The 23,557-nt window shown below is 42.8% G+C and overlaps 1 protein-coding gene across 1 annotated transcript; it reads left to right on the top strand.

Annotated features, from left to right (window-relative positions):
* The first annotated feature begins 2,669 nt into the window (after nucleotides 1-2,669).
* On the top strand, nucleotides 2,670-16,602 carry LOC111982093 (serine/threonine-protein kinase SBK1). The gene is made up of 4 exons (XM_024013646.3): nucleotides 2,670-2,926; nucleotides 7,729-7,967; nucleotides 11,852-12,054; nucleotides 12,479-16,602. Exons 1-4 carry the CDS (start codon nucleotides 2,889-2,891, stop codon nucleotides 13,262-13,264), a joined length of 1,266 nt encoding a protein of 421 aa, XP_023869414.1. The 5' UTR covers nucleotides 2,670-2,888; the 3' UTR covers nucleotides 13,265-16,602.
* The last annotated feature ends 6,955 nt before the right edge of the window (nucleotides 16,603-23,557 follow it).

The raw sequence follows: 23,557 nt of genomic DNA, 5'->3' as shown, positions 1-23,557 counted from the left end.
GCTTTCCTACAGCAGCACCCTGGACCTCATATTGTCGCCAGGGAATTGATCAAACAATGCATTTAAACAGGGAGCCATGATATCAGCCAACAGCCATCTTAATTAACGGTGCTCAGGAAAACATGTATTTTCAGCAGCCGTCTGCCACAACATTGGAACATTTTCCACCAGAATTTTGAACCCAAGGCACATTTGTATGTTTTACAGCTCAATAAAGTAGTTGTTGTGTTGCACAGAGGGACACCGAGAGGGTTTTAGTAAACTGTCATGATGAGGACCCGAGGAGAAAATGATCCTTTATACTAATCGATGGAGAGAACATTCAGACTTTCAACACAATCTGTTACTATTGTGTCATATATTTATTTCCATTCATCACATTTATTGCATGTTTATGTCATGATGCTCTCTGATGTTCAGAGACCATTGTGCCACAATGGAAAGAACTCCCCCTTCACACACCCCCCCACACCACACACACACACACACACACACACACACACACACTCTCTCTCTCTCTCTCTCTCGCTCTCTCTCGTTCTCTCTCTCTATGTTATGACACCAATAATAATTCAAGCCCATGCCTCCAAATAAATCAATGTATGTTTTCTGTTGCTGACGTGTGCATGTCTAATGGGTGTGTTAACAACTGCCAGACTGCCAGTTGGAGAAATCATCCCGTCTTTCACTTGAGGCAAACCCTGTTACCAGAAGAATACCAATCCACTGCTGTGATCAGGTCTTGCGTCTGGACCCGCTCAGATGAGGATGAATCAGACCAAACCAAAATGTTCTGGAGGCAATCCGGTTAGAAGTGCAGCGGAAAGGGATTCTAATAAGCCACGTAGTGAGTAGCCTGTCCTCTGTGTCCATTTATAAACGGATACTCATAGAAATATAACAAATTACTGCCGTTGCCTCTGGCACATGTTCTCCAGTACTCTGGTCACATTCACAGCCTGATTTAGTGCATTTGAAAKAAAATGTGAGTGGATGCAATTGCCTACCTGTCACAATAGTTTGAAATATGCATGCATTACTATCTACAAATGAACAGCACACCAATTCTCCACCCTCACATGCCAGCAATTTGCAATATAATAATAACGGTAAATGTTGATTGTGAGAACGTGATTCAGTGCAAAAACTGAAATTCTGAACTAGCCTATTCAGCAATGAAGTGGCCTACTCTCAGACTCTAGTCTCTGGCTCACTCCACATAGTCACAGCTTTACACTGGTTCAATGTAACGAAGAACCACTGAGGATGGAAAGAGCTGCCAGGGCAGATCACGGTCAGCAGTACACTGTAATCTTTATGTGAGAATACTTTACTGCCTTGCCATGGTAGAATTCTGCTGTCACCCTGAATCAAACTCTCTCAGAGACATCTTCTCTGAGACCACGACTATAGGCTACTCCCACTCCACACTCATGATCACTTGTCTTGCACGGTTGCCTCTGACATGGACCTGCTATGGGTCAACCTTGCTTGACCTGCCTGTCTGTGAATTTAAATTACATTTGTTATGTAAATAATATCCTTGAATCACTTATTCATTCCTTGAGTAAGTTTGACAATCTAAATGCATGCCTTGTTCTGTGTTACGGCTGTCGTCGAAATGAGACCAAGGTGCAGCGTGGTGGGCGTACATTTTGAATTTATTAAATGAATACCAAAAAAACAAGAAAGATAAACGACACGTAACGTATAGTAGCGCTAAACCAGCAACTAACAAAAACAAGATCCCACAACAGAATGTGGGAAAAAGGGCTGCCTAAGTATGATTCCCAATCAGAGACAACGATAGACAGTTGCCTCTGATTGGGAACCATACTCGGGCCAAAAACAAAGAAATAGACAACATAGAATGCCCACCCCAAATCACACCCTGACCTAACCAAATAGAGAAATAAAACGTCTCTCTAAGGTCAGGGCGTGACATTCTGATTCAGAACTTGCCATTGACAATTCAAATGCCATGCTGTGGCTACTCTTTGTCCCATGGGACATGGTGGTCTAGAATGTAATAGGAATGCTTTCAGTGCCATTTTGACTGCTGCACTAAAGCATCCATAATTGGCATCACTTCAAAAGCCTATGTCAAAACTCCTGACCTGTCAATCACTTGTCCACCTGTCCATATCCTGATGCCGAGTCATTTTACCCTGCCTTCATGTACATATGTACCCACTCTCTGCACATTGTTCTGGTACTGGTACTCCCTGTATGTAGCTCCATTCTCATGTATTTTAGTTGATTCCTKTTGTGTTTCTATTTTCTATATTATTTTTTAACTCTGCATCGTTGGGAAGGGCTCATAAGCAAGCAATTCATGGTAAAGTCTACACCAGTTGTATTCAGCGCATGTGACAAATAKAATTTMATTTGATTTTGACACCTGCTGATGCCAACACCTGTTCCACACACATTTGTGGGCTATTTAAACGTCCTGGGTCAAATATTACTCAAATACATTACATRATATCTGCTCCACTCGTTTTTTACTTGTTGTTTATTCCCCTTGCGCAAAGAGAGAGATGTTGGGTATCTGATGGAGACACAAGAACCCCCTCCCTCCTTATGTGCGCTGCTCGTCTGTCTCCGATTGCCGCCGCTGCGGAGGGCTGGCGTTAATGCAGCCTCGCTGCCTGGCGGTAGTTGCATCTAGCAGCCGTAGGCCGACAGGACAATAGGGCAAGTCAGGCTGACAGAGGTACTTGACGAAGCAGACAGAAGCACCAGCAAGGTGATATTATTGTGCGCCGTGTGCATCTGGCAACAAAGCGTTGAATCTGCACTATTCAGAGATACGATTTTGCACAGGAAATCAGACCAGTCCTGTGACGGTTTATCCTGCTATACAATTAAAGTTTCTGCTGAACGGAATGACAGCACCAGCTATTGCATCAGCGCAATCTGAAAGGTAAGAGACATTGATAACAATGAATCATCATTGTTGGTTGGATCATAACAATTTCAATCAATTTATCAGTGCTTTTATTTGGATTGTATAGACCTGCTTTTGCATAATGTTTCACACATTCATTATTCCTGCTGTCTGTTTTCATCCCGTAATGGCATGTTTACAAGCAAGTCGATGTGCTTTAAATATGGTTTAGAATTAGCTAGGTGTTTAAATTGTGTGCTTACATCTCTCAAAGTTATTTGTTGTGCATTTATTGTCTTACAGTAACCTATTATTTATTACATCTACGGCATCGTAACATGTAGCCTGAGACCAGTATAGTAAACAGTAGGAGAAGGACAATGGTATATACTATGGCTGAAGCAATTTGGCTTGATAGCATCATAGTGAATAGCCTTCCAATGAATTGCAGTGATATTTATGTATAGTAATAAATACCTGTGTAGAAGAACATTTGAAATATATATGATGTGCTCAGGTGCTACATCTGTCATTGTAACTGTTGTCTATTGGTATGGAGTTCCTATGCTCCTCTCCTCAGTGCCTTGCTTTACACACACACACACACACACACACACACACACACACACACATTTACCTTTTACACATAATTAGTTTCTATTCTTTTAACACCTACGTAAAGTTCCATATGAATCCTCATGCTACCTAGACACAACATGTCATTGTCTCGTCAGACGCTAGATTCGACGATAATATGCGTCTATGCTTTGTCTGTGCTGGGACATGTATCCAAAGACTTGTGTGTTTTGTGGTCACTTAGCCAGAGCATCAGAGGATATATATTCTAATCTTTGCCTTTGTCAGCTTCATCTCACACTGGCCACACAGCAGTGTGAGATGGAGAAACAGCTATAGCATTCAGAGCATATGCAAACTATATTCTTTGTGAAGTGTCCCTCACTGACCATACTGTAGATGTAATMMGGATCATATTCAGATACTCAGCATTACCCAGAGCAGCAGGTTGGATGGCTTTCCTCTCAGACAGACAGTGACAGTGTTATGTAAGCAATGTGAGTGAAAACAGTTGACTTTGCTGTTGGTGGAGGTTGGAGAAACCCCTCTGGTGATTTTTAATGGTTTGTGAGAAACAACAGAAACCCATCCCTGTCTTACGATGCAAATTTCATTCTAGATGTACCGTTATATCATTCAAATTGTGAGCTTTGTGATTTGAGAGCTGCTGGTTTAGGGGCATTGTGGGTGTTGTCTTACTGTCTTACTGGTACTCACCTGTTTGTATTTGACAATAATACGCTAAGGGCATTAAGGTGCCAGTCTGTCTTACATTTCTCCTTGACTGTGAGAGGAAACAACAYTGGCACCCAGTTCACCTAGTCCTTGGGATATAGCCTATTTTACTAGTGGACAGACCCCAGGAGAAGGACTTCTGCACTGTTCTGCACTGTTCTATCTTTTGGTCTAAATTGCTCACTGTTACAACACCAAATAAACCATGTTGACCCGTATTATTCATAAGTGTTATGAGTCATGACAACTAAAGCACCCTCCACACAGGCTGACCTATTCTGCACATTAGTTCTGGTACRATARAAACACACAAAACTATATTCACATCCCCTAGCTGTTTGGAAATGTAGGARAARGTACTTTTTTGAGGATGGTAAAATGGGCTGTGTTAGATTRGTTCAAACATTTACATCAAATAGAGGCGAATGACCCCCACTCCTCAGTTAAACAAAGAAAACAGTACATTGGCTGGATGTTCTGTTTGGGTTTAGGACATACTCCAACAGCCTGCCAACATGGTKAATGGCCCAGGTACTTGAACAATCTACCAGACAGCAGAACTCAAATTGCAATCTCACTGCATCAATGGCTTTCTGTCCAGTAAAGCTGTAGTAGGACTTCTCRAAGTAACTGTTATACCTTTGTTGGAATACCTACTGCACTGAACAACAACACAGAGAACATGCTATGCACACACAATCAACTYTAGATGGATGCTGTGTTGCATCCATAGATGAATACATTTTACAACATCAAAGACCATGTCACAATTTCCATTTGAATCTAAATGGCTAAGTAAGACAAGGCAGTGAAAGTGTGTTACAGAGGACATGGGACACGTTTTATAAGAGTGCCAGACTCCTCATTTAATCATGGACTGGGCGGCAATCATCCACATCGTAACTGTGGGAGACAGGCAGTGCCATGAAGAATAAATCACAAAACTGTGATCCCATTTCAGTTCACAGCTCAGTCTCTTGATTTGTGTAGATTTTGACATGTTAATCAATCATTTACATTGTTGTTTRCCCTCTAGAAAATCGTACTTAATCACATCAAATCTTGCTAACAAAGCTTGAGATTCACAATTTACATTGCATATCTACAAATGAATCACTCCGGCTCATATTACAGTGATGGTAACATTTTGTAGGTGGATTATCTCTTTACTCCCAGATCTATTGATTAGACATTAGACATTATTATTAGGTGTAAATACTCAAGAATGGACCTTGGCAGGCAGCATTGATCAGCTGGCCAAGGCAGCTCTTGCTGTGCTGCTCTTTCTGTTGTGTGTGGGGTGTGTTTGTGTGTGGGGTGTGTTTGTGTGTGGGGTGTGGTGGTGTGAGTGTAAATGTGTCTGCGTGCACGTGTGTGAGTGTGGAGAGCAGGAGGCAGATGACCATTGCTCAGCACTTTGTGCGGGTTGTCACGTTTCCTACCTATAGTCACATAGCACCCAGACTGTAAGTCAATATTCCTGGCATCGCCAGCAATTAACTACAGCCTGCCTTCCTGCCTGCCTGTCTGCCCTCTATGAGCTGTGAGCTGCAGCAAGGCGACAAAAAGGTCCTCAGTGTCCAGGCCTCTCACTGCACTGCCCAGCCCCTCCCCCATCTGCAGTACTAGCCAGCCCCTCCCCGACCTGCAGTACTGCCCCTTGGGCCCTCCAGTCACCAATCCTCATCGACCACCTTTTCCCCAGTGTGTTATGCAAAGACCAGCGTCACATGGGGATACAGAAGGGAGGGGTGGGGATGAGGGCTGTGACTCAAGGTACACCAGTCAAACTGTGCTCCYTCTGTGCTTTGAATACAGATGAGCTGAATCCCATTGAGGAGAGACATGGTACGGGGGTCACAGTGCTCTATCTGTGTGACAAACAGAGCTTGGTGCTCCCAGAGGTCCTCCTGGGAATAGCGGTGGCATGAATATTCCGGGGACTGGGGGCAGGAAGCGGGGACGGGGAGCAGCGAGGGAGCGGGCCTGGTGGCTGCTGTGGGGCTGAGTCAGGGCTGCAGCAGAGGAGCAGAGCTTAATTACCACTGTTTGACTCTCCTTTCATCTCCAGGCTCTTTGATATGACACAAACCATGCAAAAGTGTGTGTGTGTGTGTGTGTGTTGTGTGTTGTTGTGTGTGTGTGTGTGTGTGTGTGTGTGTGTGTGTTGTGGTGTGTGTGTGTGTGTGTGTGTGTGTGTGTGTGTGTGGTGTGTGTGTGTTGTGTGTGTGGTGTGTTGTGTGGTGTGTGTGTGTGTGGTGGTGTGGTGAGTGTCTGTGTGTTTGTGGCGCTGGTTCATCTTCATATGTAGAAGAGAAACGGGACTGGTGCCTAGGCTGTTGTGTGTTTTAATAACCTTGTCAGTGGGATGCTGACTGGACTGCTGCTAGTAGTCATAGTACTGCTCTGATGGACAGCCAGCTGGCTCCCCTGTTGAAACAGCCCCCTCAGTGAATTGCCACACATGTACCATGCATAAACTCACAGAAAATAAGTAACACACACACACACACACACACACACACACACACACACACACACACACACACACACACACACACACACACACACACACACACACACACACACACACACACACCACACACACACAACACACACACACACACACACACACACACACACACACACACACACACATGTGGAGGCATACACAGATGGACTATCCACAGGATGTCTCATTCAACACATTCTTACTTCATTAATGAGAGATGGCACAATTCTGCTGTACCATCAGGGCCGTGAAGTTCATTCAGTCATTCAGATATTTGTCTGCCCTGGGTGATGAAAGAAAGGATATTGCAAATGAGTGTTTCTTGGCTTGTCGTTACATGGTCTTGGATCAGACGGCCGACTGAAACAGATCTGCAATGAGCTGAGCTGACAAAAATTTCACCGGCAGGCAAGATAATGAAAGTGCCTGTCAAGAATTAACCACTGTTGTCGCTGTGTCCTTCCCTTTCCATGCAAGTGAATGTTGAGTTGATGCTCTGAGTAATTTGAGGCTCAGACCTAGACAAAGGTTTTATGGATCTCACAGAACTCTAACAGGAGACATTTTGAAACAAAAGTTTTGGAGGGCACAGAAGAGTTACAGAGAAGCATAGCCACATGATCTGAATCCAGAGTGCGAGTGACTGATTAGTGAAGTGGAAAGGGAATTAGTTGTCTCTGTTCTTTCCTCTGCAGTGGTTGTGTGTTCCCCAGCACTGTTCTCTGGGTGGAAACAGAGGCCTGTGATCTCGGTCACTTGAAAGGGGCTTCACACAGCGGAAAGTAGATCTGTGTTTAACGCAGGATGCAATGGTTACATAAGAGCTTATTTGTCTCGGTTACAAAACACTCAGTGTCTTTGATGTTGTCGATAAGCGAGGTGTGTGTCTCTCTGTGTGTAGAGAGAGGTGAGACACAAAAGCCATTGGGGTATCCACCATTTTCATTGTATAGGCTACGTGCCTATCTCTCTTTAACCTTGCATTCCTTCCTGCTCCTCCTGTTAACTTCTTTAGGAACAACAGCAGTCACCAGATCCCTGTGCTCCAGGCATCTCTCCCAGGCAGAATGAGCTCCTCTCTCCATGGGTCCCACGGGTCTGGGTCCCGCGCCTCCATCGACATCCTGGAGGAGCTGCAGCTCATTGCTGCCCAGAACCTGGAGAAGCTAGACATCAGCAAGTACTATGAGGTCATCAGAGAGCTGGGTAAGGGTACCTATGGGAAAGTGGACCTYGTCATCCACAAAATCAGAGGTGAGTTTGTCTCTGATGGAAGCTAKCTGTGSCGTTGAGAATAACCAATGTGTTATATTCATGTCAGTTGGTCTATTCCAGACAGACCATCAACAGAGCGCAACAAAACAGAAACATTGCTTGCTGATGTGAAAACAACCAAATCATATTTTTTCAGGGGTTTTATATCAGTGTTTACAATCAGAATATTTAGATTCACTCCAGATTCCATCTAAAATGTATTTTTTTTTTACATGTTTTCCACGGTCACAGTAATCTTACACATCTTTGAAGTATTTAGATCGCTCCACTCTTTAAAGAATTCATTTGTGGACCATAATTATAGTGAATGCGGCCTCCCTAGTTTCTGCGGCCTCCCTAGTTTCGGAATAGCAGTGAAGCACAAACCCCATCCAGATTGCTTATCAAAATGACCTATTTTAGCAAATAATTTCAACCTTTGTGACATAAAATGCAAGACAAAATGTCAACCATRTGCTCAGTCCACTTTACAGTCTTGTTTAACCAACTCAAAAGTGTGTGGGGGTGAGCAAATTACCCTCCTACATCTAGGGGAATAATGACATACACAAGCCACCAAAGTGCACAGTTTGTCCTCAGCTCTTTTATAAAGCAGTGAAAGGACACACKATCTGGAACTATCCAAAACCACTATCACTGGGTTGTCATTAGACCTAAATCATGTACAAAAACACTTACATTACAACCGGCCGTGATTGGGAGTCCCACAGGGCGGCGCACAATTGGCCAAGTGTCGTCCGGGTGTGGCCGGGGTAGGCCGTCATTGTAAATAAGAATGTGTTCTTAACTGACTTGCCTAGTTAAATAAAGGTAAAAAATAAAGTATTTACCCAGCTCTCGGATCCCACGCCCCCATCATATTACATTCCCCAATTCAAACATTTGACGCTATCAGCTCAGGACATAAATAATGAAAAGAGTTCTTGCCGTCAGAGATGTGTTGAATAGTATTTATATGATGACTTCTAAATCATGCTGCTGTGTAATTGTGTTTTAGTGAGGCAGGCCAATTTGCTACCCTATAAAAGCTCTGGGAATTAGGGTGGTTGTAAATTTGGGTATGAGTATAATCTCAGATCAGCATGATTCATAGGGGAGACCAATCTTTATTTTACAGTTTGATGATAGCTTTGATAATGCTRACTCAATCCATCATACAGGTGGATATTAGCTTGAATGTAGAGCTGTAGTTCTGGAATAATTCATTGCATATCAGTCATCATGTGGGATTACCACAATTCAGCAAAAATGTATATTAGGAGATCAAATCATTTTGAAGCAAGCTATCAAAACAGTTCTTCACTTTCAAATCTGATTTAGTTAGAATTAATATTCACAATTTGTCTGTGAGTAAATATCCATCTAAACCTCTTCAAAATGTACAGTATGTTCAATGAATATTTAGTGTTCACTTTTGTATACGACTATAGAGAGAAAATATTAGTTATCTTGTATTTGCAGTGCAAATATTTTCCCAATACAATTTTCTCTATTGATTTTAGTAGTTCAACATTGCGTTTTTACCAACATTGCGTTTTTACCATATCAACGATCATATCATTTGGTGTAGTTTTAGTTAAATTTATTCACACAAAAAAAGACAAGTGAAAGACAAGCAGTGACATTGAAAAAACAAGGTACAGTAAAGATGTGTGCAGGTGAGGTTAGAAACCCAAGAGGACTTTTATGAAAACCAAAAATATACAGTGCATTCGGAAAGTATACATGTTGTTATGTTACAGCCTTATTCTAAAATGGATTAAATAAATACAAATCCTCATCAATCTACACACAATACCCCATAATGACAATGAGAAAACAGTTAACATTTTTTTTTTGCAAATGTATTAAAAATCAAAACAGAAATACCTTATTTCCATAAGTATTCAAGACTCTTTGCAATGAGACTTGAAATTGAGCTTAGGTGCATCCTGTTACCATTGATCATCCTTGAGATGTTTCTACAACTTGATTGGAGTCCACCTACGGTAAAGTAAATGGATTGGAAATGATTTGGAAAGGCACACACCTGTCTATATAAGGTCCCACAGTTGATAGTGCATGTCAGAGCAAAAACCAAGCCATGAGGTTGAAGGAATTGTATGTAGAGCTCCGAGACAGGATTGTGTCAAGGCACAGATCTGTGGAAGGGTACCAAAAAATGTCTGCATCATTGAAGGTCCCCAAGAACACAGGGGCCTCCATCATTCTTAAATGGAAGAAGTTTAGAAAGACCAAGACACTCCCTATAGCTGGCCACCCGGCCAAACTGAGAAATCGGGAGAGAAGGGCCTTGGTCAGGAAGGTGCCAAGAACCCAATGGTCACTCTGACAGAGCTCCAGTTCCTCTGTGGAGATGGGAGAACCTTCTAGAAGGACAACCATTTTCTGCAGCACTCCACCAATGGAAGCCACTAGATGGAAGCCACTCCTCAGTAAAAGGCACATGWCAGCCTGCTTGGAGTTTGCCAAAAGGCACCTAAAGGACTCTCAGACCATGAGAAACAAGATTCTCTGGTCTGATGAAACCAAGATTGAACCCTTTGACCTGAATGCCAAGTGTCACGTCTGCATGCTCACTACTTTATGCTCTTACCAGAGCTGAGGTGGTGCTATTGGAGAAGCTTCTCTTTTCCCCTGAGCTCACAGAGCCACTGTGGCACCAGGGAGAGACAGACATTGATGCATTTCAATCTGGCAATTTTCCATCTCCTAGTCTTGACCTTGTCCCCTTCCCATATTTCCTCTGCTAATTTCTGTTTTCCTGTCATTCAGGGAAATAGGGTGTGGTCGGTAGAAGGTTCTGAGTCATTTCCTTCCAGATTGCTCTGCGCTATTACTCCCAGACGACAGAATCCATGTCATGCGTCCTGTGTCTTTATGTTATACACTGCATATACCAAACATTAGGAACACCTTCCTAATATTGKCRCCCCCCCCCCCCCTCAGAACAGCCTCATTTCATTGGGGCATGGACTCTACAAGGTGTCGAAAGCGTTCCACAGYGATGCTGGCCCATGTTGACTCCAATGCTTCCCACAGTTGTGTCAAGTTGGCTGGATGGCCTTTGGGTGGTGGACCATTCTTGATACAGCCAGGAAACTGTTGATGGTGGAAAAACCCAGCAGCGTTGCAGTTCTTGACACAAACCGGTGCGTCTGGCACCTACTACCATACCCCATTCAAAGGCACTTAAATATTTTGTCTTGCCCATTCACCCTCTGAATGGCACACATAAACAATCCATGGCTTCAATTGTCTCAAGACTTAAAAATCCTTCTTTAACCCGTCTCCTCCCCTTCATCTACACTGATTGAAGTGGATTTAACAAGTGACATCAGTAAGGGATCATAGCTTTCACCTGGTCAGTCTGACATGGAAAGGTGTTCTTAATGTTTTTATACTGAGTGTATATGAATCACAAGGATTTACAGACAGGCAAAGGAAAAGCAGCTCCCCCCTCCCAATCATTGGCTCTAATTTTATTAGTGTTGCACTTACTGGCTCTATTTCAGTACGTGTTTACTGCAACACTTTTGTATGTAATCACTTTCAATTTACTGCCAAYTCCGCTGCATCAAAGCTGAAGTGCCCAGGCAGCCCCATCCCCTCTCTGTAGGTAAAGAGGATGGTGTCGTGACTAAACTATTCTGACAGAGGCTTTGGAATATTTATAAATCCCCCTCAGCGAAAAAAAAGTGGTCTTGGATGAAATCCTGTAACCTCACTAAATTGAATTAATCCCAGACAGGTTTTGTAATTAATATCAGTTTAATTTATTTACAAGCCTAAATTCGGTGCAGCTAACTGTCTCATAGGACTCYCAGAACATTTCTCATCCAGTACTGTACYTTATGTTCTAGGCACTAAGATGGCTCTGAAGTTCRTGAGGAAGAAAACAACCAAACTGAAGAGCTTCTTAAGGGAGTACAGCATCTCTCTCTACCTGTCTCCCTGCCCCTTTATCATCAACATGTTCGGCATTGCCTTTGAGACAGARGACTACTACGTCTTCGCTCAGGAGTATGCCCTGGCAGGAGACCTCTTCGACGTCATTCCCCCTCAGGTGAGATGAACAGAGATGTATTCATCTGCTGTTACAATAGAAGGCGCTCAACATAATGTCTGAAATATGAATAACATAAAAGCTATTTTATTTCCAGSTGAAMGATAATGTARAGATTTMACATGAMAAATGTTCATGTSTAAAATGAATGTGAGATATTGMTGCTGTATATCTATTTTTAGAAAAAGCTCAGATAGCAACATAATCCAAGTCATTATCTAACCACCCGTCATCCATTGAAGACTATTTATAYAAAMMTATTTTCTATAACTAATGTAATACCTGATAACCCCTAGTCAACATGCACAGTTGAGAGTTACATAAAATCCTTGGCTTATGGCCAAACACACATTCTCATGGACGGCTTAAATCTTTTACTTGCTGGTGGATTGTTTGACCTCAGTGTGTACTCGTCTCTGTTTAGGTGGGTCTTCCAGAGACMGTGGCTAAGCGTTGTGTCCACCAGGTGGCCATCGCCCTGGACTACCTGCACTGTAAGAAGCTAGTCCACCGGGACATCAAGCCTGAGAACATCCTRATCTTTGACAAAGAGTGCCGTAAGGTCAAGCTGTCAGACTTCGGCATGACACGGCGTGCCGGTTCCCCAGTGAAGCGTGTCAGCGGAACCATCCCGTACACAGCACCGGAGTTGTGCGATGCCTCGCAGCACGAGGGCTTCTGCGTGGACTACAGCACTGACGTGTGGGCCTTCGGTGTCCTCCTCTTCTGCATGCTCACCGGCAACTTCCCCTGGGAGAAGGCCCTGCCGTCGGACGCCTTCTACCAGGAGTTTGTGCGCTGGCAGCGGCGCCGGACGGGCACGGTGCCCTCTCAGTGGCGGCGCTTCACAGACGAGGGGCTGCGCATGTTCCGCAGGCTCCTGTCCATTGAGCAGGAGCGCCGCTGCTCCGTTAAGGAGGTTTTCAGCTACTTCAACCACCACTGGATGCTGGACAATGAGCCGGGTAGCAGCAGCGTTGCGGGAGGAGGGTCAGTGGGTAGTGGGCCCCAGGTGGAGCTCAGCTCGTCGTCATCTGAAGAGGATGTGCTGGTGGACAGGCTAAAGCAGCAGAGCCTGATAGAGCCCATGGGCGGACACTACTCCTCCACTGGCTCCCCCTCCTCCACCAGCAGCTACGAACGTGTCTCCCGTGACAACGGAGGGACCGGACGCATCTTGGTGGCCACGCCCATTGAAATCTGTGTGTAGAGATTGGCTATGGCACCCACATACACACACTGTATAAACACTAACATACGAAGGTCAAATAACAGAGAACGATCTTCCTGGTTAAAGGAAGAGGTGGGAGAACAGCCTGTTACTAGAAGTAACATAGTAAATGTACATCCTCAACACTGAAATTATTATGATATGTTACTTTTTGTATGGTTACATAAGACAGATGGTTACTTAAGGCAAAAACGAAAGTAGGGGGGTTGGTCGGGCATATAACTCGAATGTCTAGCAACCCAAAGGTTGCAAATTTGAATCTCATCATGGACAACTCTAGCAACTTTTCAACTACTTACTACTTTTTAGCTACTTACCATGTTAGCTAACCCTAACCCTAACCTTAACTCTTTTAGCTAACCCTTCTCCTAACCCTGACCCCTAACCCTAATCCCCAGCATAGCTAACGTTAGCCAGCTAGCTAAAGTTAGCCACCTAGATAGAATTCGTAACATATAGTACGTTTAGGAAATTCGTAACATATTGTACGTTTAGAAAATTTGTAATATATCATACGAAATGGGTGATGGACATCCACAAATTATACATACCATACGAAACGAAACGTAGCATATCATGCTAAATGGAGTGTTACGGATTTATGTACAGAGTAATACGAAATGCTCTGAGACCAGGTTGGGGAGAAAGGAAGATGAGGAAAAATGATGGTTGGTGCTCGAAGGAGGTGGTTGTTTCACTATAGATTCTGACAAACATTCCTATTGACGATTATCTCTGAGGGAATGACAAAAGACAATCACAACCAGTACTGATTACTGAACAGATMTGTGGGCYTCTGCAMGCATTTATTGATGTATRGTACTGTAGCRATATTCAGACTAAAATGTACAACAAGATCGGACAGAGACAACAAACATGTGAAGGACAAAACAAGKMTTTACAGAATAGCAACATAATGTCCTAGTAAGTTGTATTGGAGCTCACCAGATCCTATCGTAAAGCAATATGTTCAAGCAACTTCTCTGCAAAAATGACTTCTCTGATAAATGGCTCATGGAATAATGGAAGAAATTAAACAATTTTGAATCTGCTGTAATTGCATCAGTAAAAGATAATTGGAGACTGTAAAGGTTGGCTGTCATGGTGACTTTTACCATAGTGCAATGTGAACCAATGGTACTATGGTGTGTTTGTATTGTATACCTTTATGTTCTGTGGGTATAAGAACTTTATGTAATGTAGTTTTTGTTAATATTATTTATTTGAGTCCTTGATTTCTGAACATATATTTTTGCTATTTATTTTATGAAGTAGCATTAGAGATTTGACTTTTTTGATACTTTACGTTTGCCAATGTTTTACTCCTAGTGCAATTTAAAAGCAGCCATTTTGAAAAGGGAAACTGCATTTGACCTTCCCCCATATTAATGTCATATAATCCCATGGAACTGCTTTTCATCTCCTGTGAATGGATTATGTTGATGTTGGCCATTACCTCTTTAGCAGTAGCTATAGTGCATTATTATGTCAGTCAGAGTGTTTAGTTCACCTCCTCTTGTCTGCGTGCTATGCCTGCTAGGCCTGGTACACCATGACAGTAATGCAGTAATGGATAAGAACACCGATGCTGACTTTACGTGATAGCCTGCAGTATACATAACCATTAGAAGCATAACGCTACTATGGTTTTACTTTAGTTTATTGACTGTTGTGTCATGGTGACATGAGGACGAAATGTCCATGTTTTATGTAAAGCATAAAGTGGTTTCATTTTGTTTTCTCAGGTATACTCTTTATAATGTATTATACCATATGGGTAAAAAAAACTGTTATAAGACTATGATAGTATATGGCCAATACACACCATATACATCCTCTTTTGGGATTCATGTAAAAGCTCCAGCTGAACCTAAATGTTCTGTGGGCATGTCGTACCATAACTCATTTGTTATCTTTTAGCTTTTAACTGTAGGTGAAAGTGCAGAATCTTAAAAATGAATTTCCTTGACTGGTCTTTTATTTATATACATTAGTTTGGCAAATTTGTACATGCAGATGTCAGATGAAAGCATCAAAGGATGAATGGATGATTTTCTTTTTAATTGCATGGTTAATAAAGAAAACATTTGGGAAATCAGATCGTACAGTAATTGTGCAAGTGAAAAATATGTGCAAAAACCTTGTTGTATAGTGAAATTTTGCTGTGGCACAAATTTGCATAATTTGATATTGTTCTCAAAACAAAATCTAGGGCTGAAATAGCAAAAAAGAATTGTTCCATTGTATTTGACGTGCTATATTTGTATAGGCTTCCGTCACAAGATCACAGACGATGTAGTGGGACTATGGGGATACTACCTACATGTCCTCAAGTACGTTTGGGATGTGACTTGAATTATTTGTTTTATTTTYTGTGACTTACCTTTAAAAGGGAAACATTTCAAAAGCTGGAAAACAGGATGGGATACTGGATATAATGTCCACCATGGAACATCTGAAATACATGAGGCATTTGGGAGAAATGCACAACGGTTCATTTTAGAATAGACTCTACTCTCTCTGTGTGTTGTGTTTTTCAGAAATGTTTCATAATCAATATTGCTCTGAGGAACGCTGTTAAAAAATCTCTAGAGTGAAAAGTTGCAGTATTTATTTTTCTGCCACTGGAGAAAATACTTATTGTATGTAAACAGAGGCAAACACACTGGGCCCTATTTCCCCCTCTGCCGCACCCACAACCCCCTCAGAAACACACTGGGCCTTATTTCCCCTCTGCCACACCCACCACCCCCTCAGAAACACACTGGGCCCTATTTCCCCCTGCCGCACCCACCACCCCCCAGAAACACACTGGGCCCTATTTCCCCCTCTGCCGCACCCACCACCCCCTCAGAAACACACTGGGCCTTATTTCCCCCTCTGCCGCACCCACCACCCCTCAGAAACACACTGGGCCCTATTTCCCCCCTGCCACACCCACCACCCCCTCAGAAACACACTGGGCCCTATTTCCCCCTCTGCCGCACCCACCACCCCCTCAGAAACACACTGGGCCCTATTTCCCCCTCTGCCGCACCCACCACCCCTCAGAAACACACCGAACTGATCAGGAGAAAAATAAATCAGCACTTTTTGTCTTTAAATAAACATCAATGCATTTTGAAAGCAGCAGTCCAGTTCTGTTGCCTCTCAGCTGCTGATATATCTTCATGAGTAGATATTTCATAAATCGTTATTTATGTGTTTTGTTATTAGTAATGTTATGGGATTTCCTTGTCTTTCTGTGCCGTGTATTTATCACGCTGCCGTGTTGTGGAGTTTGTCTGTAGAACATGCGCTGCTGAACTCGTCTCTTATTCTGTCCATCCAATAGAACGCTTCTTCCCTAAACTTTCCTCTCCTTTCATTCAAAATGAAATAAAGCAATCTGAAATGAAGCTTGAATCTGTTGTGTGGCTTTGAAGTGTGCGGTGCCTGAGAGGCTGTAGCATGGCTGGCTTGTGGCAACAGAAAGGAGATGTGCTACTAGACTAGATCACGGTGGAAATGACCACTCTGTATTTTGTTGAAAGTATAATTAATCTGGATGAATCATGGTTCTGGTGTTTATTTAAAAGGTATTTTAGAGAGCCCACTCAATGACGCCCCACTCAATTCTGAAACCACTGATGCATTGTTTCTGCTCAGTTGTGATGTACAGTAAAGTGATTCTATCCAAAACAGGCTGGTCTGTATTATACAATCCCAGATGGGTTTTTGGCAAATGTGACCCAGGATTTCTAGTTAAACCACGTTAAACCCTCACTACTAACCAATAACTACTTGCAAAAGGTTTATGTAGTCTAATAATGTAGAGTGTAGTTCGGAGACTACTGGCCACAAAATGTTGCTAGCTCATTTGAAAAATATATATATATTTGATTTTTTTCTCCCCAATTTCTATCTTGTCTCATCGTTGCATCTCCCCAATGGGCTCGGGAGGCGAAGATCGAGTCATGCGTACTCCGAAACATGACCCACCAAACTGCTTCTTAACACCCGCCCACTTAATCCGGAAGTCAGCTGCACCAATGTGCCTGAGGAAACACTGTTCACCTGACAACCGAGGTCAGCCTGCAGGCGCACGGCCCGCCACAAGGAGTCGCTAGAGCGTGATGAGCCAAGTAAAGCCCCCCAGCCAAACCCTCCCCTAGCCCACTTGTGCACCACCCTATGGGACTCCCGATCACGGCCGGTTGTGATACAACCCGGGATCAAACCTGGGTCTGTAGTGACGCCTCTAGCACTGTGATGCAGTGCCTTAGACCGCTGCGGCACTCGGGAGGCCTGACATTTTTTTATATTCTTTCTGGGGCCTACACTATGTATCACAATGATGAAGCGTGTGGAGATAATGAGAAGGGGTGAGTGAATAGGGTGAGCATCAGTGCTTGAGACAACCAGTACCAGGGCAGGCCTGTGGATCTGCTTGGATGCAGCACAGCAGGGAAACCAACAGCTCACCCTGGCCAAGGCAGTGCTGCTGCTGCTGGAGTGGAAATCATCAGGACTGCATGTTCAGCATAGCAATTACTATAGAGCACTGCACTGCACACCTCACTGCCTCTCCACTCCACTGTCATGTTTACTGTCTCTACTGTAGCTGTGGCTAGCAGGGGGAGAGCGGCTGGGAGGATAACGGTTTGATACATCCTTAAATACTATCTGAATGTTACTTCTAATGAAAAAAATACAATGATGTTCAGTCTCCTTGGCTAATCATGCACACAGAGTGTAAGACCACAGATATGAGCTGTACAGATGTAGGATCTTAATTCAATCACCCTGTTGCAGGAAAACTTGTAGTGTATTCAAGGTTTAAAAAGGCTTCTGAAGTTTGTAATTTCAATTTTGAAATTTCAGACTTGATTTTGTGTATCAACACTGACAAAAATGTCCATTAGTTATAATCCACATAATAATTCCCATTTCCTGTTGCTGCAGGATTGTTTTCCTGCTGTAGCAAACTGGCTCAAATGAAGATTTGAGCATGTGAACTCATTGCCAAGTAGAGAGAGGAATGGTTTACAGGTCTAGTGGAACTGTACATTTCATCTCCAAGTCCTGGAGGTTGGAAAACCTTGAGAGGTAAACATGCAGGAGGCTTTTCACATCCACAAGAGTATATTGTTGGGAGCAAGTCCTCTACATATAGACATCTCATATCAAATAAAATCTAAAATCAAATCACAGTTTTGCAGAGGTTATTGCAGATGCAGCAAAATACTTATGATTCTAGCTCCAACAGTGCAGCAATATCTGCCAATACCAATAGACACATAATCCAAAAATTAACAAAAAGAAAAAAGAGGGAGAACAAGAAATTAAGACATATCACACAGAAAAACATGTTTGGCAAAAAATAGATAACTGGTGTGAAATGGACTCATATTATAAAAAATTATCTGACTCAAGCAATAAAATATAATCTGGCTCAAACTATAAAAAATAATCTCTATTAGGAAATGCTCCATTACAACATGAATAACTATTTTTCAAATAGTAGATTGAGTCATGGTTACACGACAATAAAATATGAATGTGAAGGCGATTCCACGACTTCTTTCACTGAGGATACTAGGTCATTGAACCCAGGGGAGAGAAGAAGCCATCCCTCATGGTCCAACATGTATCACTCTGTGTCCAACACCGTCAACCTTTGATGCACTCCGTAATTATCCAGGTTATTTTTGGGCTTCAACAACACAAGCCAATCTGTAATAGTGTGATGAAATATTGATTCTCGATTGCGTGCTGCCAAAATGACTCGCGCCGCTGACAAAGTACAGAGCTGTAACCTATGTCACGGTGATATACTGTGGGGGCACTTACATGATTTGCAAAAATGGTGTTTGATCTATACTGCCTGTCTGGTTGGTGGTGCATGTGTGCCTCAAATGTGTGACATCTGATTATGTAACAGAGAATTTGTGAGAGCAGATATTTTGGCAGAGATTAGAGTTATAATGATGTAATTTTGCGCTTTCACGTTTTGTGCATTAGGCATAGGGCATAGGCATGGGTGGACACAACCCCCCCTCCCTGGAAAAAATCATTTTCTTTGTCTTTGTCGTTATGAATCCACTGCCCATCTTTAAATTCTCATCTATGCTTCAGAATCAAATAGTTGCTCGTCTTGATTGTTGGCCAATGACCAATCAACGGTATCGGGTAGCGCATATCCAGGTAAGTGACCAGAATTGTTTTTTTCTCATTTTGCCAGGCAAACATAGTAGGCCTACGTATATCATCCATATAAAATACAGTTTGCCAGAACAATAGGCTACCTGACGATTTGATTTATCATTTTCAGATTTCTGACCAAGTTTGGGTGGCTACTGTCTAAAGATAAGCAGCTCAACATGCCTTCAATATTATGGGATGAAGATGTAACATATTTTGGAAAACGTTATACAATATTTGTGAGGAAGAACAGGGCAACCCTGCTGCCAATGAGCACTCCGCAGGCAGGATGTACTCAAAAATTATGGCGCTGTGCGAATTTATTACGATATCTGTGAGGAAGAACAGGGGTACCCTGCTGCTAACGAGCACTCTGCAGGCAGGATGCACTCCAAAATGATTGGCGCGGTGTAGACACAGCATGCTTTCCATCAGATCCTGCAACCTTCACTTATAGTATGCTACAAGCAGGCCGTATGATTGCTCTGGACTCCAGAGAAGTGACATGATATACCCCAAGTTGATATTGGCTGCTAACATGAATGAATTTCAGCTATAAATGCAGGTATAAAACGCAGTTCTGTAGTCTATATTGCGTTTTGAAAATGCTTCACTGTTTATGGCTGTAATGACAGGCTACATTTGTACAGCGACTGTGCGCGCATGTTCGTGTGTACACACGTGCATGTGCTTGCGTTGGGGTCGCAGGTTTTGTACCAGTCCTTAATCGGGGTCATGGGTCAAAAAGTTTGAAAACCACTGGGATACATGATAGTGACAACAAATGGAGTTGGGTTGGATATAGCCTAGTAATGGCAGGCTACAGTATTTCAAATGGAGTTGGGTTGGATATAGCCTAGTAATGGTAGGCTACAGTATTTCCTATCTTCTATGATGACTGGAATTGTGTTGGTCATTGTTAATAAGTGCAGCATTTATTCCAGTTCAAAATAGTTTAGCAAAATACTTTACTCATCAGATTGTGCTGCGTTCCTCTGTTCTTGTAATAATTGATGTGGGACATTTTTGGGGGGAGAGCCCCTTTTTTTCACTGACCCCAAATGGTCTGTGCATGGCCCTGTTGTGCATCCGTTATTTTGTGACCCTGGATGATGAGATTCTGAGTGACCTGCAATGGCATTGTGCTGCTGTGCTGCTGTGCTGAGCTGCTGAGATAGTGGGAGGGATTGATCGAATGAGCCTGTCAGAGTCCTGGGAGCTGAGATAACACTGCGCCCAGAGCTAAGGCTGCTGCATGCACGGCGAGAGAGAGAAAGAGTGAGTGAGAARGAGACGGAGAGAGCGGGAGAGAGAGGAGAGAGAAAGAGAGGGAGAGAGATGGAGAAAGAGAGTGAAAGAGTGAGAGAAGTGTGGGCCTTAGGCATAAACATTATAATGAGACAATTTAGCGTGACAGAGCTCTCCCTGTCTCTCTTAACTTAATCTCTAAGATAAACAAGCGATTATTTATCTTAGATACAGCTAAAACGCTCGTCCTAACAAAACACTTGCTACAGAGTTAAATGATAGCTCTCATAGGTCCCTCCGTTCACTGAAATGGCCCAAAGTCAAACGAGGTTAGCAATTATGAGGCTGGCATTTTGCTGTGTTTACAATTTACACCTACGTTAAATACATTTTTCTTATACCCAGTTAACATTTGAAAAGGCTTTTATCTTGAGGTACTGTAGGAAAAATGTGAAATGTCATGGTATTTATGCAAGAAGCAATATTTCCACTGTCATAATGGCTGAAATACAACCCACATTATGTTGGATGATGCAAGTGTTTCATAATTGTCCAATGAGGCATAATACATGTTGGTATTTTCCACCAAACTCTTCAGCATCTGTCATCTTCAGACAGGCATCCAGCATCATCAGTCGCCTACAGGTGTAGGATCTTAATTTGATCTATATTGTCACAGGAAAATAATCTTGCCAAAAGTATGCTACATGAAAAGTGCTGCTGTTAATATATGTTAATACCTTCGGAAAAGTATTCAAACCTCTTGACTTTTTTCACATTTTGTTGCGTTACAGCTTTATTCTAAAATGTATAAAATTGTTTTTTCCCCTCAACAATCTACACACAATAGCCCATAATGACGAAGCAAAAAAATTGTATTGACATTTTTGCAAACATATTAAAAGTGAAAATACTGAAATATCAAATTGACATAAGTATTCAGACCCTTTACTCAGTACTTTGTTGAAGAACCTTTGCCAGCGATTACAGCATTGAGTCTTTTGGGGTATGATGCTACAAGCTTGGCACACCCATATTTGGGGAGTTTCTCCCTTTTTTCTCTGCAGATCATCTCAAGCTCTGTCAGGTTGGATAGGGAGCTTTACTGCACAGCTATTTTCAGGTCTCTCCAGAGATGTTCGATTGGGTTCAAGTCCGGGCTCTGGCTTGGCCACTCAAGGACATTCAGAGAATTGTCCCCGAAGCCACCCCTGCATTGTCTTGGCTGTGTACTTAGGGTCATTGTCCTGTTGGAAGGTGAACCTTCGCCCCAGTCTGAGGTCCTGAGTGCTCTGGAGCAGGTTTTCATCAAGGATCTTTCTATACTTTGCTCCGTTCATCTTTCCCTCAACCCTGACTAGTCTCCCAGTCCCTGCCGCTGAAAAACATCCCCACACCGTTATGCTGACACCACCATGCTTCACTGTAGGGATGGTGCCAGGTTTCCTCCAGACGTGACACTTGGCATTCAGGCCAAAGAGTTCAATCTTGGTTTCATCAGACCAGAGAATCTTGTTTCTCATGGTCTGAGAGACTTTAGGTGACTTTTGGCAAACTCCAAAAGCTCCAGGCTGTCATGTGCCTTTTACTGAGGAGTGGCTTCCATCTGGTGGCTTCCATTGGTGGAGTGCTACAGAAATGGTTGTCCTTCTGGAAGGTTCTCCCATCTCCACAGAGGAACTCTGGAGCTGACCAAGGCCCTTCTCCCCCGATTGCTCAGTTTGGCCGGGCGGCAGCTCTAGGACGAGTCTTGGTGGTTCCATACTTCTTCCATTTAAGAATGATGGAGGCCACTGTGTTCTTGGGGAACATCAATGCTGCAGAAATGTTTTGGTACCCTTCCCCAGATCTGTGCCTCGACAGAATCCTGTCTAGGACCTCTATGTACAATTCCTTCGACCTCATGGCTTGGTTTTTGCTGACATGCACTGTCAACTGTGGGACCTTATATAGACAGGTGTGTACCTTTCCAAATCATGTCCAATCAATTGAATTTACCACAGGTGGACTCCAATCAAGTTGTAGCAACATCTCAATGATGATCAATGGAAACAGGATGCACCTGAGCCACATTTTGAGTCTTATAGCAAAGGGTCTGACTACTTATGTAAATAAGGTATTTCTGTTTTAATTTTTTTTTATACATTTGCAAACATTTCTAAATAACAGTTTTTGCTTTGTCACTATGTGGTATTATGTGTAGATTGCTGAGGATTTTTTRCAAATCCATTTAGAATAAGGCTGTAACAAAATGTGTAAAAAGTCAAGAGGTCTGAATACTTTCTGAAGGCACTGTGTGTTAGTGTGGGTTTTCAGTGAATTTATGTCAATCACAAAGTTCATCGGTACTTCCTGCAGTGCAGGAGCATTCTCAGCAACAAAAGTGCTAAAATTAAGATCCTACATCTGTATGCTAAAAGATCAAACTGTTAGCATATGGAGCTGCCATTCCAAATGGCTGTCCATGTGTAAACCCTTGTAATGAAAYGCAGCTAAATATAGTCTCATCTTCCATGGGGAGGAAACACAACAGCTGTTTGAATATTCTCTGTGAAATTGGCTGCTTAAAATGCAGAGATTTGCTCAGTTAAACCCTCTTCCTGGAGACAAAGCCACAGCTCTCTCACATAGGAATGGGATGCCAGTCTATTTTAGCAGGGGGGAACACGGTTATATTCTGAGTTCAACAAGGTGAGATATGCTCTGTGAGCACCACCCACCAGGTCAGGATGACACCCAGTTAAAAGTGAGGCAGACACGTGCAGTAAAACATTGAGAGCAGATTATTCCTGATAACAGAGGTAGAGGAATAGAAGAATAGGTCACAGAAGGCATCTGAAG

The sequence above is a fragment of the Salvelinus sp. IW2-2015 genome, linkage group LG20 (assembly GCF_002910315.2).
Source record: "Salvelinus sp. IW2-2015 linkage group LG20, ASM291031v2, whole genome shotgun sequence".
Classification (NCBI taxonomy): domain Eukaryota; kingdom Metazoa; phylum Chordata; class Actinopteri; order Salmoniformes; family Salmonidae; genus Salvelinus; species Salvelinus sp. IW2-2015.
This window is presented reverse-complemented; position numbering and strand designations above follow the sequence as displayed.